Consider the following 15,187-nt stretch of genomic DNA (forward strand, 5'->3'; position numbering starts at 1 on the left):
GATTATGTCGCAGCTATGTGGAAGCTCAATGAAATCCGAATACAACTATGACCATCCTGTTAGAATAGTCTTCATTTCATAATCACTGATGTTCACTGCTGTTCTTCTGTCTCCTTTGAATGAAACGAGAATATGTCAAAATATGCCTCTTTGACAAAAATTGTTAGAAGATAAAAAAACAGCAGATACAATACATGGCAGCAGATACATGGGCCCTCTAACCCTTCCTTTTCCCTCCTGAAAGCAAGAGAAAAAACTCCCAGATGGAAGGTATCCTCCCTCCACCAAAAGGAAAGTAAAATTCTTATCATCAAATCAGAAGTTGAGATTGGAGAGAATTCTATACAAATAGACCTTGTTCAAATGATTCTTATCTTCCTTTAGACTGCCCACATAGTTGAGTTACTTTTTCACAATTGCCTCTGTTTTTGTTCAAGCTAATATAAAAGCAAGTATTTGCTTTTATTTGGGTCTCATTCCTTATGAGGCCTCCTGTGCCACATAAAACTTATATCAAATACTTTGGTATGCTTTTCTCCTCTTAATTTGTCTTACGTTGGTTACATTCTCGGGTCCAGTAAATATACCCTAAGAAGGTGTGCACAGAGAGAGAGGGAGAAATACTGATTTTAAGAAATTGGCTTGTGTGATTGTGGGGGTTCAAATCTTCAGGGCAGCCCAGCAGGCTTTGGGGGCCTGGGAAGAGTGGATGTTGCAGTCAGGAGTGTGAAGGCAGGCTGCAGGTAGATATCCTACCCTAGAGGACCTCAGTCCTTTCTACGTGGTTTACACCTGCTATTGATAACTGCTAAGGCCTCTTCTGTACATAATCCACACTGCCCAATGTCCCCACTTCTCATTTGCTAAACACCTTAGGGGCCCATGGACTACTAGGTTCCCTGATGTTTTCTGACCTGGGCAGCAGAGGGGAGAAGAACTGGCTCTCTGCCAACCTAACCTGCTCCTCGCTTTATCTATTACCTGGGTGCTGGAGCATCATGACTTGCCCACGCTTTCTTTCCTGCACTTAGAATCTTCATAAAAATGACACTAATCCCATCCTGAGATCTGATCTTGGAAATTAGTTACTCAGCTGGGAGCCTTGCCATCCTGCCAAGGTACCTCTTATCCACTGTGAGAGCCATGTGCTGAGACACCATTCCCTTTCCTCAGTACTTTTTAATCTGCCCATGACTTCCGAGATCAGCCCTCTTCCCTTAAGGCTTATATTTCACTTGCAATACATTCATATATCACTCCTGTTAAGAAGTTGAAGCACAAGAAAAGTTAAGCAACCTGCCTGAGGCCAGTCACACTGATAGTTAAGGAGTCAGGGTTCCAACCGAGGTCTGGCTGCAGAGACACGTGGTATCCCAGCTAGGCCTCACTGGCTGGAAAAGATGCAAAAATGAAGACATGGTGCCCCCCCCTCAAGTAAGTCACAACCCGGAGGCACAGTCTACAATCTGTAAACTTGATCATTTGTACATTTTGACAATGGACGTTGACTGATGAGATTAATAGTGGGGCAGATTTCAGAAGTTCTGGCCCCGGGGAGGCATTTTTCATTGGGAGGGTTCCTGTTATCCCTTGGAAGAGTGGTTCGCAAACCCAGCCATGCCTTAGCAATCCTCGGTTGAACATACAGACCTCAGAACCTTATTTTAGTTAGCATCTCCGGGGGAGGGCCCAGGAACCTTTATTTAACAGGCCCTTCTGGGGAGTCTTAAGCCCATACTTCTCTGAGGCTGGGTACTTGGGGCTTACCTTGTAAGACACTATCAAAAAAGGCAGTCGCCTAAGAGACTATTGACTTAGAGGAGGGAATAGAGAAGGGTTTGCGGTAGAAGGGACCAGAACCAGGAGTGGAGAGGAGGAGTCAGGGCAATGCTTAGAAACCAGAGCCATGTGATGAAACATGAGATCTCATTATGAAACGCTTGAGCTAAGGGGAGTAGCAGCTTCACCAAGCCTCTGTCCTGATCCCGTGACAGCAAGGCCAGCAGTCCAGGGACTGGGGACATAAAAGGAAGGAAGAGCTGACAGTTTTGTGAGGTAACTTCAACTTGGGAGAGTAGGCAAGTGGGTGCCTGGCTGGCTAGGCTGGGGTATTTGAGGGGTTCTGGAAGAGCAAGCAGCAGGGAAGCCTCTGATGCCTTCAGTTGGTGCAGACAGCTGCCCTCCTCCAGACTGCTCCCTGCAGCTGAATTCAGGGTGAGTGTGTGTGTGTGTGGGGGGGGGGGGGGGTCGGGCTATCAGGGCCTGGCCTGGCGGAGAAGGTGTGCTGGGTCTTGTGGTGGGGCCCCTGGGAGGGAGGCCCTTTCATTCAACTGTGTGCCTTCCTCTCTTGGTGGCTAGTGCCACTTGCTGGGGGGACCGTCCTTGGCAACGCAGATCTGTGTCAGATGCACCCACCTACCAAGAGATCCTTTAGAGATGTTTTGAGGACAAAATGCACACTGCAAAGTGTGGGTCCTACTAATGTGAACTTACCGAGAGAGTGTTTCTAGAAATCTTTCTCTGGGACTTCTAGTGTTGTGGGGGGAGGGGAAGGAAGTCCTTGTGAGGACGAAGGTAAAGCCCCTAAAGGGAATGGAATTTTGTTTCTTGACTAGTAAGTTTAGCCACTGAGGGTGACCTTTTGCTCCCTTTTATTCTTTGTTTCCTGCCCCCTGCTGTGTTAGTGTCCTGCTGGTTCCTGACCACCCTTTCTCCAGTAGGTCAAGGTCTCCGGTGGTAGAGGCCTGATACCCTTCACCCTGGGAGTCCGCAATTTTGGAAGTGGCTCCACATTATGGCTTTCAGCTTTCGGCCCCTAGGAGGTTGCTTCCTTACTGCCTGGGCCCTGTCTGCAAGACCACAAGGCTAATCCTGTGTGAGGCAGCTTGTTTCTTGGCCTCTGACTGCTTTGTGGTTTTGGTTTCGTGGTCACTCTGGGTGTGCAGTGTGTCGCCTTCTGCCACAGAGACGTGAGGAGGCCTGGAGATTCTATTTCCATTGGATTTTTCAAGAGTCTCCCATTTTAAGAAGTAGCCTGTAGAAATTCAGTCGGGCTTCTTTCCTCTTCATACTCCTCTGAGAAATTTTATTTTTTCTTTTTTTTAACCTTTCCATCCATCTCTTACTCTTTCATTTAATTCCTCGAACAGTTATTGAGCGATCGCTATGTGCCAGGCACCTTTCTAGAAACTGAGGAATAGAGTGGTGAGCAACATGTAATTCTTGCCCTTGAGGAAAAATTAACACTCAGAAATAGATAGTGCTGTCCAATAGAATATTCTAGGATGCTGGAAATGTTCCCTATTTGCCTTGTCCAACGTTGTAGTCACTACTTATGTATGGCTATTGAGGAATTAAAACATGGTTACTGTGACTGAGGAATTAAAACTTTATTTATTTATTTATTTAGATTTTTAAAATTTATTCATGAGAGTCAGAGAGAGAGACAGAGACAGAGACACAGGTAGAGGGAGAAGCAGGCTTCACGCAGGAAGCCTGATGTGGGACTCGATCCCAGAGTCCTGGGATTATGCCCTGAGCCAAAGGCAGATACTCAACCACTGAGCCACCCAAGTGTCCCAACACTTTATTTATTTTTAATAAATCGAAATTTAGTTAGTTCTACGTGGCTAGAGGCTCCAGCATTGGATAGAGCAAAAAAGAGAGAGATAAAGAAGCAGATTTTTACAACATCATATGCCAAGCGTTATGATGAGACAGTTGGTTGGATTGGAACTAGGTTGGGGTTAATTGTAAAAGGCTTTGATTGAATCAGACTATAAAGGGGACCAAACACAAAGGGAAGCCCAAGACCAAGATGACAGATTCAGCTGGTAAAGAAATAATGAGCCCCTGTTAGATTCAGACTGTTTATTATTTGCATAGATAGTTATGACAAGAGAAGCCAAAGGTGCCAGCTGTCTGTGTCCTTGTCTTACACCCTGAAATAATGGCGCTGAAAGAAAAGGGCCCCCAGACTTCAACACAGTTGCGAGGTAGGTATCCTGTTGCGGAGGAGCCAACTCCAGACTGCAGTGAAATGGTCACAGAGTTTGCAGCCCTGCCCCAAATGCACGTGGGGGTGAGAGAGAGAGTCCCATGCCTCTCTGGAAAAAGGGAGGTGTATGGGAAAACTGTCTTATGGCAGCCTCCCATAAGATAGAGACCATTAAGAGCTACAAACTTCCACTTACAAAATAAAGAAGTCATTGGGGTATAAAGTACAGCATAGGGAATATATAGCCAATAACATTGTAATAACTTTGTATGATGATGCATGGTAACAACCTTTCATGATGATTGTTCTGTAATGTATATTAGTTGTCAAATGTACACCTAAAACTAATATTATATGTCAATTGCATTTCAATTAAAAAAGAAGATAAGAGAGACAGGTGACAAAACAATCTTGTGAAACCTCCTCCACAGATTGCCTATCTTGTCATGTTCCTGAGATCACAAGGCATTCCATCTAGGTTTAGGTCCTGGTGGTTCGAGTTTTGCCTGTGGACACACTGGAAACCCTCCAGGGTGCTGTGATGAAACCAATCCCCTGTAAAGGGTCTTTTTTTTTTTTTTAAGATTTTATTTATTTATTCATGAGAGACATGGAGAGAGGTAGAGACATAGGGAGAGGGAGAAGCAGACTCCCTGCAGGAAGCCCGATAAGGGCCTCGATCCCAGGACTCCAGGATCACGACCTGAGCCAAAGGCAGACACTCAACCACTGAGTCACCCAGGTGCCACCCCTGCAAAGGGTCTTAACACTTATGGCCAGAAGCTTTAGACTTCACCCTTCACCCTTTAGCCATTGGAAGTTTAAGAGATTAGACTGGGAGGTCTAATTTTTGTGTTGAGATCTGTCTGACAACATTGCCGAGATTAGACTGGGAGGCAAAAAAGACTGTTAACAGGGAGGAAGAATTAGGTAAATAGATGAGAGTTTCTGGGAATGAAGCGGAGAACACAATCAATAATCACTTACTGAATACCTGGTAGTCAACAGCTCCATGTGCAGTGAATGTAACAAAAACAGATCAGACAGGACCCTGCCCTCCAGAAATTTACAGATTAACAGGAGAGTGAAAACACAGCATAAATGGCTCTAGTATAAGGTTCAGTAACATATTAAGTACTCTGAGGCATGTTGGAGAGCCCAGAGGATAGGGAGTCGTCTTCAGCTGTGTGTCCCTGTATACAGTTGGTGCCTTATTGCTGATGATGACAATTCAGCATTGGACAGGATAAGCTTTAAGGCTTCTTACAACTTATTCTAGAAAATCTGGTACTGAGAGGCAATAAACCTTATTAACTAACAAAGGTATTAATCCCTATCACAATACATGGATTAGTTTGGATCGAGTTGAGAATAAGACAAAAGAAATGGAATACAGGCAAAGCAGGAAAGAGTCACAAACGTCAAGCATGGTGAGGGGTAAAGAGGAGAAAGTTTGAGGGCTTTGGATACTGGGGGCAGGGCTGACTTGCCATACACCACCGGAAAGAGTATGGTAGTCCATCATTATGTGCATTATAATCACATGACACTTGACGTTCAAGAATGGTTTATTTTTTTCTCAATTAAGAACCCTAGTGGAAAGCCCTAATAACATTTCACAAAACCTCGGGGTTCCTCAGAATCCCAGTGAGAATCCCTGGTGTATAGGTACAAAGTCTTCTTTCATGTGTGTACGCATGCATACACGTGTGTACTATGTATGTGTGTATTTTAATTCTGGACTCTTCTTGTTTTTTGAATATATAAGGGAGTGATGACACATAGGTTTGGCAAGTCTGAGGCCTGTTAGATTCATAACCAACTTCTGGAAAGGCAGTCTGTCAAACTTTGCCTGGGATCCCTACAGAATCCTCACGAAGGTACACCCATCACAAGGTACAATGTGTGAAAGATGCTGACTTTATTTAGCCTATATTCCAAGGAGCAAGGACTAAGGGGTCACTGATCATCTGGTCCCTTCCTTGTCTTTGGTGGGGAAATCTGAGACAGCCTTCACAAGCACACACCGTTGACCTGTCAAGTGTCTTTCTCTCTCCTTCGTTTCATGGTTTCGTTTTTGTCAAATCCATATCATTATTATCATGGAAAAAGTTACCAGGTCCTCAAGGGAAAGGAAAAAGTGACCTTTCCTATAAGAAGCAGTCCTCTTGAGAGAACAATATGGAAATTTTTCAATTTTTTAATGAGTATGACGTATGGAAGAAAGGAGGTGGAGAGAGATAAAAGGAAGGAAAGGAGGAGGGATGTAAGGAAGGAGGAAATACCCCACATTTTGCTCATTAATGGAACAAAGGACAAAATAGCTGATCCAATGTCTATTATAGTCTCTTTACCACAAACGACATTTTGACATTTATCACTCCATTAGAAAGGTATACAAGCAGAGACAAGATCATGGAGTTTCATTTTCCCTTTAAAATATGGGAACATGGGCAGCCCAGGTGGCTCAGTGGTTTAGCACCTGCCTTTGGTCCAGGGCCTGATCCAGAAGACCCGGATCGGGTCCTGTGTTGGGCTCCCTGCATGGAGCCTACTTCTCCCCCTGCCTGTGTCTCTGCCTCTCTCTCTCTCTGTCTCATGAATAAATAAATAAAATCTTTAAAAAAAAATGGGAACATGAGAAAGAGCTGGAGGTTGGTTTTATAATGGAAGGGAGGGATTAGAGACCAAAATAAAAAATAACACCATAGTATATTTATGTTTAGGTAACTCTACCCCAGGTAGGTATGGGGCTTGAAAAGCAGTGCTGATCCTTCCTGTAAATGCTTTTTTTGTGTATTATCTCCTTAGATCCTAACAAACACCCTGTGAAATAAGTCACATGGGTATTATCTCAACTGAGGAATTAAAGCTCAACTTACTCCAAACCATAAAAACTAAGGTTTACTACAGTGTTATAATTGATAAGACAGGAGGCTGTGGTATCAGCCTTACACTGAATTTCCAGTTCTACTGTTAATTATTTACGAGGCTTTGAGCATGTCACTTAACCTGTTTTCTCATGTGTAAAATGAGAGTAATGAGTCTTCTTGCACGTCTTCTTTTCCCTCCTCCAAATGTTCTGTCTATTTTGCATGAAGTCTCTAGAAATAGAACCTGGATAGACTTAATACAAGCCTTGTCTCGGTCTTTCTCCTGGGATTTCAGTCTCCAACTCAAAAGTCTCTTCTCACCCTATAGGGAAGGGAATACCACTCCATCCCTTTCCCAGTTGCCAATGGTCCAGCTGACAGCCACCCCAGCAAGTGCCCTTGCAGATGAACCAGTGCACATCCAAGTGACGGGCCTGCACCCGTTGCAGATGGTGACCCTAATGGCGTCTCTGAAGGATGAGAAGGGGAATGTGTTCTGGTCCAGAGCCTTCTATAAGGCCAACGAGGTTGGTGAGCTGGACCTAATGCAGACTCCTGCATTCGGAGGTGACTACGTGGGGGTTCACCCGATGGGCCTCTTCTGGTCTCTGAAGCCCAAGAAGGCTTTCCAGAGGCTGCTGAAGAAGGATGTGATGAACAGCCCCTTTTGGATCACTCTGAACCTATATGACTCCGTTTGTTTTAAAGATGTCATCACAGATCAGGTCATGGCCAGCCAGGTGGTAGAGCGCTGGTTCTCAGGCCCTGGGTTACAACGGGTGCAGATCCGAGAAGGTCGGGTGCGAGGAGCCCTTTTTCTGCCTCCAGGTGAGACTAATCTTTGGTGATACAGAAAACTTTGTTGATGAGTATAAAAACTGAAACAAAGGGCATCAAATTATTGGAGAACTAGTGTTTCACACAATAGTTTAAAATCGTCATGCCATTGTGTGTGTGTGTGTGTGTGTGTGTGTAAAGGTGGAATTCATTTTACTCACCTTGTACTTTCCCTCTTATCCACTTGAGCCTCTTCTCACTCTTTCTGATCCCATTCTCTTTTCTTTTTATTGCTTTCAGGGGAAGGTCCTTTCCCAGGAGTCATTGATTTGTTTGGGGGCAGAGGGGGTCTGGTTGAATTTCGGGCCAGTCTTTTGGCTGCACGTGGCTTTGCGGTGCTTGCGTTAGCATATTTTGCCTATGAAGATCTGCCCAGTGACCTGCTGGAGATTGACCTGGAATATTTTGAGGAAGCTGCCAACTTGCTACTAGCTCATCCCAAGGTATTTAAAATACTTTTCATTCTACTTTGCAACATTATAGCAAAACAAAACAAAACAAATCAGAAATGTCTGTTTTTGCCTCTTTTACCAATCTGTTTAAACTTGGGCATAGCACAGTTTACCCTTAAAATGGGGACAATATCTACCTTGTAGGATGGATATTATCCTTGTAGAGCTTGATGATCAGCTTATTGGCACAAAAGACAATAAATGGTGAATGTATTATGGTTATTTTCTTTCTTTTTTAAAAAAAGATTTTATTCATTTATTCACGAGAGACACACACAGAGAGAGAGGGGCAGAGACACAGGCAGAGGGAGAAGCAGGCTCCATGCAGGGAGCATGACGTGAGACTCGATCCCTGGTCTCCAGGATCACGCCCTGGGCTGAAGGTGGCACTAAACTGCTGAGCCACCCGGGTTGCCCATATTATGGTTATTTTCATTGGAAAAAAAAAGCCAAGGCTCCTCACATTTGAAGTCCTTGTGACTTGTCAGTGACTCTTCAATTTTTATCAGCCACTGATCTCATGAATCCTCTAGCTTAATGTGTTTTCAAACTTCAATGAGTTAAGTCACACGAAAGAGTCCTGAGACTAAGAACATGCAAAGTTCAGTTTTAGAGCTGGGCCACAGGATCAGAGCAGAATCATCAGCGGAATGGATGTGGCTGCACCATCTGATGAGCTAAACTAGCTCTTCAGTATCAGATCTAGGGACAGAACTAAACCCAAAGTAAGTGTCCAAGGCTCAAAGCTGGGAAGGGAATCTAGAAAGGAAGGATCATTTTAGAACTCTGTCAAGTATTGTTTGTACCATTGAAAATGTGGGCCATGGCCCAGAGGCCTTGGTATGACCAGAGAGCTGCTTGAATGCAGACTCTCAGACCACACCCTGGTCTGGTCAGCATCTACATTTTAACAAGATTCCCCAGGTGATCTGGATGCACATTCAAAGTCTGAGAAGGACTGCTCATAATCCAGCTTTTTTTCCCTAGGAATTAAATATCAGATGAATTATAATCTAGACCTCTTAAAGAGGTCTCAAAGTACTGATGTTTGTGTTAATGACGAAAAAAAGAAACAGGAATAAATATCACAGGGTCAGGTGTCTGGGTTGACATTCTGTGAAACTGAAACATAATAATTCTAGTTTTCCAGTCTGAAAATGTTTGAATATCAGTTATGTTTTATGGATCAACCTGTCATGGTAAAACAATCATACCAGCTAACATTTGTTAAATTGCTATTTGACTCTATGCTAAATACTCTAAAATCACTGTTATTGAGCACTCACAATTACTTGGTGATGTAAGTACTGTTGACATCCTCATTTTTCAGATGAGAACTCAGATTAAGTCATGTGACAGGGCAGCGCTTTAGCACCACCTTTAGTCCAGGGTGTGATCCTGGAGACCTGGAATTGAGTCCCACGTTGGACTCCCGGCATGGAGCCTGCTTCTCCCTCTGCCTGTGTCTCTGCCTCTCTCTCTCTCTCTCTCTCTCTCTCTCTCTGTGTCTCTCATGAATAAATAAAATCTTAAAAAAAAATAAAAATAAAAAGTCATGTGACAAAACTACACAGACCTTTGGCAATGCCTTTGCTCCAAACTGTTGGGTTATCCTGACTCTGTTATTCATATCATTCTCTGCCCAGAGAGCCTTGACTGTTCTCCAGGAGACATGAGGCCATGTCTCCTCTTGGAGCACTATTAGTATCTTCATCTTTGGTGTTACCTCCCTCATCACCATCAAACACATGTGTGATTTTTCAAAGCATATTTGGCTTTTAAAAAAAATTTTTTTTTCTAAAGACTAGGTCTTTTTTTTTTTTTTTTTAAGATTTTATTTATTTATCCACAAGAGACACAGAGAAAGAGAGAGGTAGAGACACAGGCAGAGGGAGAAGCAGGCTCCATGCAGGGAGCCCTTCGTGGGACTCCATCCCGGGTCTCCAGGATCACGCCCTGGGCCAAAGGCGGTGGTGCTAAACCGCTGAGCCACCCAGGCTACCCTGGGTTTTCTTTTCTTTTCTTTCTTTCTTTTTTTCTTTCTTTCTTTCTTTTCTTTCTTTCTTTCTTTCTCTTTCTTTCTTTCTTTCTTTCTTTCTTTCTTTCTTTCTTTCTTTCTTCTTTTTTTTTTAAAGGATTGTCTAGAAGGAATTAAATCTCAGATCAAATGTTTTCAATTAAAAAAAAAAGTTTTTTGGGATCCCTGGGTGGCGCAGTGGTTTGGCGCTTGCCTTTGGCCCAGGGCGCGATCCTGGAGACCCGGGATCGAGTCCCACATCAGGCTCCCGGTGCATGGAGCCTGCTTCTCCCTCTGCCTGTGTCTCTGCCTCTCTCTCTCTCTCTGTGACTATCATAAATAAATAAAAATTTAAAAAAAAAAAAAAAAGTTTTTTCTTTTTTTTTTTTTTTCATTTCAAATGTCACTCTTTGACATTATCTGAAGAGGAAGAGCAATTGTCAAAATTCAGTTTAGATTCAGTGTCATCAGAAGAGGTTCAATTCCCATCTCGGCTCCTTGACATTGTTGTAGCCTTAAGCAAGACTTGTAAACTTCCTGAATCTCAGGGTTCTTATCGGTAGGACAAGCGGAGACAATTTATGTGTAAAGCACTTAGCTGAGGGCTCAGCCTACAGTAAACTGTCAATAAATCCACCTTGTCATCCTTGCCCGCCTGCTTTTCCCCCTCTCCTTTCCCTACATCCTCAACCAGTCCCAAAGTGTTTTAGGGTCTATTCCTGGAACTTTCTCAATAGGTCACACCTTCTTCATCCTCCCTGCCACTCTTTCAGTTTGCTCCTTCATAACTGCCCCCCTGTGGTAAGTAAGTCCACAGTATAGTATCCTAACTCCAGTGATAGTCTGCTCCCCTGTTCCCCGGTCCATTCCTGTCATGGTAGTTTCCAAATACGGAAGCAAACTGCATTTCCTGGGGTGGAGGGGGGATATGCTCTAGTCTGAGATTCTTGGGCCCACTCAGAGCTATTGAAATAGAAACTAAAAAAAAAATGGATCCCAGAAAGCTCTAATTGAAAGAACTTTTTTTCCAGGTGATCTGATGATAGGTGCTGGTCTGTGAGTGTAAACAAAGTAAACATATCAGGTTGCTCTGCATTTGCTGCTCTCTGTCCAAAATGCCCTTCCTTTCCCTACTCGTTTTCCAACCTTCTTTCTTCCCCTTGCTCTCTCAGCCTTTCACAGAGTTAAAGACCCCCTCTCTTATGACCTACTACTTTTCCTACTGAACTGGTCACTGGCATTCAATTGTTTATAGAATCCAGGTCTTTCAACTTTATACCCTCAAAGCTTTCACCATTAGCTCTTGGATTCACAGACATGCAAAACCTCAGTAGCTGTAAAATGCTATTTAAATATGAATAACACTTACATAATATTCTAAACAACCTGGGAAACTCTTTTCCCAACTAGAGAAAAGAATTTGATTCTTAAGTTTCCCTGCTTCTACTCAGGTGATGTTGAATGTTCTTGGTGCATTTAAACTCTTTTTGGTTTTATGGAGCTCTGCTTTTGATGAAGAACTTTTATTTTGATTGTTTCACTAGATCCTTATAACAATCCTGCAGGGTTGGTAATAATATCACCCTGGTAAGACAATAAGGCTTCCAGGAGGCAAATAGGTAATGTCTTCGGTCATAGAAGCTGATAAATCCAAGTGCTAGGACTCCCATCCCATATTTTCTGTTTCTATCATGCTAGCTTACTTGGCCTGTAGGGCAGCTGCTTCGAGAATGGCATGTGATGGGTTCCCTATATTTTGTGCTTCAGGTCCAAACGCCAGGAATCGGGGTGATCTCTGTGAGCAAAGGTGCAGAGATTGGGCTGGCCATGGCCTGTTTCCTGAAGCAAGTGGTAGCCACCATCTGGATCAATGGGACCAATGCCATTTTTGAATTTCCACTCAGGTACAAAGATATGGTAATAACACCCATCCCCACGTTTATAGAGCGCATACAGTTGGACATCTCAGGGGCTATGCGCCTCCGCCACTACAAGGGGGATCCCTGGGATGAACTGAATCAGCAGAGCGTGCTTCCTATTGAAAAGGCCCTGGGTTCGATCCTCTTCATTGTTGGAGAGAATGATGAATGCCTGAACAGCAGGGCGTATGCCGAGCAGGCCTTGCACCAGCTGCAGAGCCATGGGAAAAACAACGGAAGGATGCTGTCATACCCTGGGGCGGGCCATCTCATAGAGCCGCCCTATTCACCCCTGTGTTACGCTTCCCCAAACAAGAACTTTTCTCCGCCTTTGCTCTGGGGAGGGGACCCTGCTGCCCATGCCGAAGCCCAGGAGCACTCCTGGGGAGAGATCCTGAAATTCTTCAGGCAGCACCTCACTCAAACCAGGAGCACACTCTGAACCAGGGCTAAGGGTGATGATTAAATGAGACAAAAAAATGAGAAGGCAGGGATATGATGGGAAGAGGGAGTTCTCCTGACTTCTGTAGATTTCATAGTTATCCTGGGTCAATTGGAAGGAAATTGGACAAAAAATCAAGGAACAAGGGCACAGGTGCACCTGAAGTATTTCTGACAAATTCGTATGTGATCTGAATTTTTAATAAACTGAATCTTCGTTTATATGCACCAGGGTACATTGCTATCTCAATATTGCAATACCCTTGCAAATTGAATAATCTTTTGTTTCCCAAGTAGGAATACCTTGGATCCAGGTATTGTCAATCTACATGAATTTCCTGGGACTTCCAAGTTACTTGTGGAAAAACATTTTCTGTTTAAAATTGAATTTCTGACATTTGAAATGAAAAGTTCTAATGCCACCATCAAATGTAATGCTTGTTATAGATTTCCAAAGCATACTTTATTTTTGTATAAAGCTCAGGATAGTGATGTTTCTTTTTACTCCAAAAATATATTTCTTTTTATAATTTTAATCAGGAATGGGATTGAATTTAATCACATGCCTTTGGAGCACTTATTGAAATTAGTTAATGAGATTAGTTAATATTTTTAAAACAATTACGGCAGTTAAGGTATGTAGCAATTACTCTATCAGAATTGGCTGCAATTATTTCCATAATGCTTTCCTTCTTCAGTCTATTAGTGTGGTGAATTACATTCATTAATGGACTTATGTTGCTTTTGCACCTAATTTTACCAGATTATTTTCTCATATTGACTAATTTGGGTTTGTAAAAAAATTTTTGGAGTCAATATGGTCATTCCTATTTTCTCAGCATTTTGCCCATATATTCTAGAACACATTTTTTTGCTAATAATTTTGCACATATCCCCTTTTATCTGCATGCTTTCCCTTTTTTCCTCTCAGTCTGACTTGACAAATATTTTTCTATTTTATTAATATTTTCCAAGAACAGTTTTGATTTGTTTTTTGGTCTTTTCCTCCTGATTCCTTGATTTCTGTTGTTTTAAAATAAATTCATTCCTTCTGCTATATTTTTTGTTGTTGTTTATTTTTCTGGCAGCGTTCTCATTTTGTTAATTTCTAAATAGTTTTTGACTTACCTACCCCCCCATCCCACCTCCACCTTAAACCCAAAAGTAACTTTACCAAAGTATCATACTGTAGATACTATTTATTATAAGGGGGAAGGAGTGAGAAACTTTGCAGTGGAGGATCAGATTGTTACCACCTGAACCCACTGGTCAAACTTAGCATCTCTTAAAATGGTCATTTTTACATAATGTGCTTCATGATGTGGAGTGCCTGGCACTACTTGGATGACTTATAAAACACTATTAAACTTGAACCTAGTCAAACCTTTCTATCAAATTTATTGATACAGTGGCTAGAGACCAGTTAAAAAATCCTGCAAAGAGACAAATCCAGGTTGTGGGTCATTCTATGACCTGGTCTCATTTTTTTTTTTTTTTTCCTGGTCTCATTTTAAGTTAACAAGTCACCTGGTTTCTTCACAAGTTAGTTGCATGAAAAAATTTGGGATTTTTTTCTTTGTGGGATTCCCCCCCTCCCCCCGCCCTTTTTTTGCATTGGAATGAGCTGTGGGACAATCAAGCATTAAAAGAGGCTTAAGAAAAAAAAGAAACTTAAGAGACATATCAACCAAATGCTATTTGTGGGCAGGGTTTGAGCACAGTGACTGTAAAAAGACATTTTTGAGACAATTAAAAAAATCTGAATATGGACTGGATATTAAATGACACTATGAAATTGATATTATCTTGTTAGGCATCATAATGGTATTGCAGTTATATAAAGATCACTTTTAGATAAAGATGAATACTGACATATTTACAGGTGAAGGGTTGCAATGTCTGGGAATTGTTTTTTTTGGGGGAATTGTTTTAAATACAGAAATATGGCAAAATGTGAATAATTATTACTTCTAGATTATGGCTATATATTACTTATAGATTATGGAAAAATATATATATAATATTTTTTATGTGTGGATGCAATTTTTCATAATGAAAAGCTAAAAAAATAAAAGATACAATCAATATATTTACCTTTCTCCCTCCAAAGTCAAGAACTTTAGCATATCTAAATCTTTTTCTTCATAACAACCCCATTAATTTCAAATTATTGATTTGCTTTAAAATAAATACATATTTAACATAACTATGCTTTAATGTGTCTTTGCTCCTTATAGTTTCTTACAGGCTGTCTTCTAAATTCTTGATTTTATCTTCTGCTTGGCCATTTCTTTTTTTTTTTTTTTTTTTTTTGCTTGGCCATTTCTTAAAGTACAAACTCAAGTCATTATTTTAAAAGATTCCTATTCACCTGAATCTTGGCAAATTAAAAAAGTCTATATTTTGGTCCCTTTGCAATAAAGAATTTTACAGTTGTAGAATTTGATGTTGATAGACTTTGATCTTTTTATTTTAGCATCTATTGTTTCCAGTGAGAAGTCTGATTCTTCTTACTTTGTGGAATTTTTACTCCTTTGGTTCATATTTTCCTATTTCTATTTTATTTTTATTTTACTCTTTATCTGAAAGCTTTTTACAGTTTTCTCTTTGTTCTTAATGTTCTGAAATTTCTTTAAGATATGAGTAAGTGT

At 41.7% G+C, this 15,187-nt stretch overlaps 1 protein-coding gene across 3 annotated transcripts; it reads left to right on the top strand.

Moving 5' to 3' along the window:
• Positions 1-1,927: 1,927 nt before the first annotated feature.
• LOC121494953 (acyl-coenzyme A amino acid N-acyltransferase 2-like) lies at positions 1,928-12,764 on the top strand. Of its 3 annotated transcripts, XM_041762118.1 has the most exons (5): positions 1,932-2,214; positions 3,890-3,995; positions 7,199-7,698; positions 7,948-8,150; positions 11,944-12,764. In XM_041762118.1, exons 3-5 carry the CDS (start codon positions 7,236-7,238, stop codon positions 12,535-12,537), a joined length of 1,260 nt encoding a protein of 419 aa, XP_041618052.1. In that variant the 5' UTR covers positions 1,932-2,214; positions 3,890-3,995; positions 7,199-7,235; the 3' UTR covers positions 12,538-12,764. The 3 variants fall into 3 exon arrangements, with proteins under 3 accessions (XP_041618051.1, XP_041618052.1, XP_041618050.1); XM_041762117.1 differs by lacking the exon at positions 3,890-3,995 and having other exon boundaries at positions 1,928-2,055; XM_041762116.1 differs by lacking the exon at positions 3,890-3,995 and having other exon boundaries at positions 1,933-2,214.
• The last annotated feature ends 2,423 nt before the right edge of the window (positions 12,765-15,187 follow it).

Source organism: Vulpes lagopus, chromosome 7 (genome assembly GCF_018345385.1).
Source record: "Vulpes lagopus strain Blue_001 chromosome 7, ASM1834538v1, whole genome shotgun sequence".
Classification (NCBI taxonomy): Eukaryota; Metazoa; Chordata; class Mammalia; order Carnivora; family Canidae; genus Vulpes; species Vulpes lagopus.

Coding starts and splice junctions, on each gene's coding strand:
- LOC121494953 (XM_041762116.1), top strand. CDS start 2,153: ATGCCTTCAGTTGGTGCAGACAGCTGCCCTCCTCCAGACTGCTCCCTG. Junction 2,215..7,198: donor TCCCTGCAGCTGAATTCAGG/GTGAGTGTGTGT, acceptor CTCACCCTATAG/GGAAGGGAATACCACTCCAT. Junction 8,151..11,943: donor TGCTACTAGCTCATCCCAAG/GTATTTAAAATA, acceptor TTTGTGCTTCAG/GTCCAAACGCCAGGAATCGG.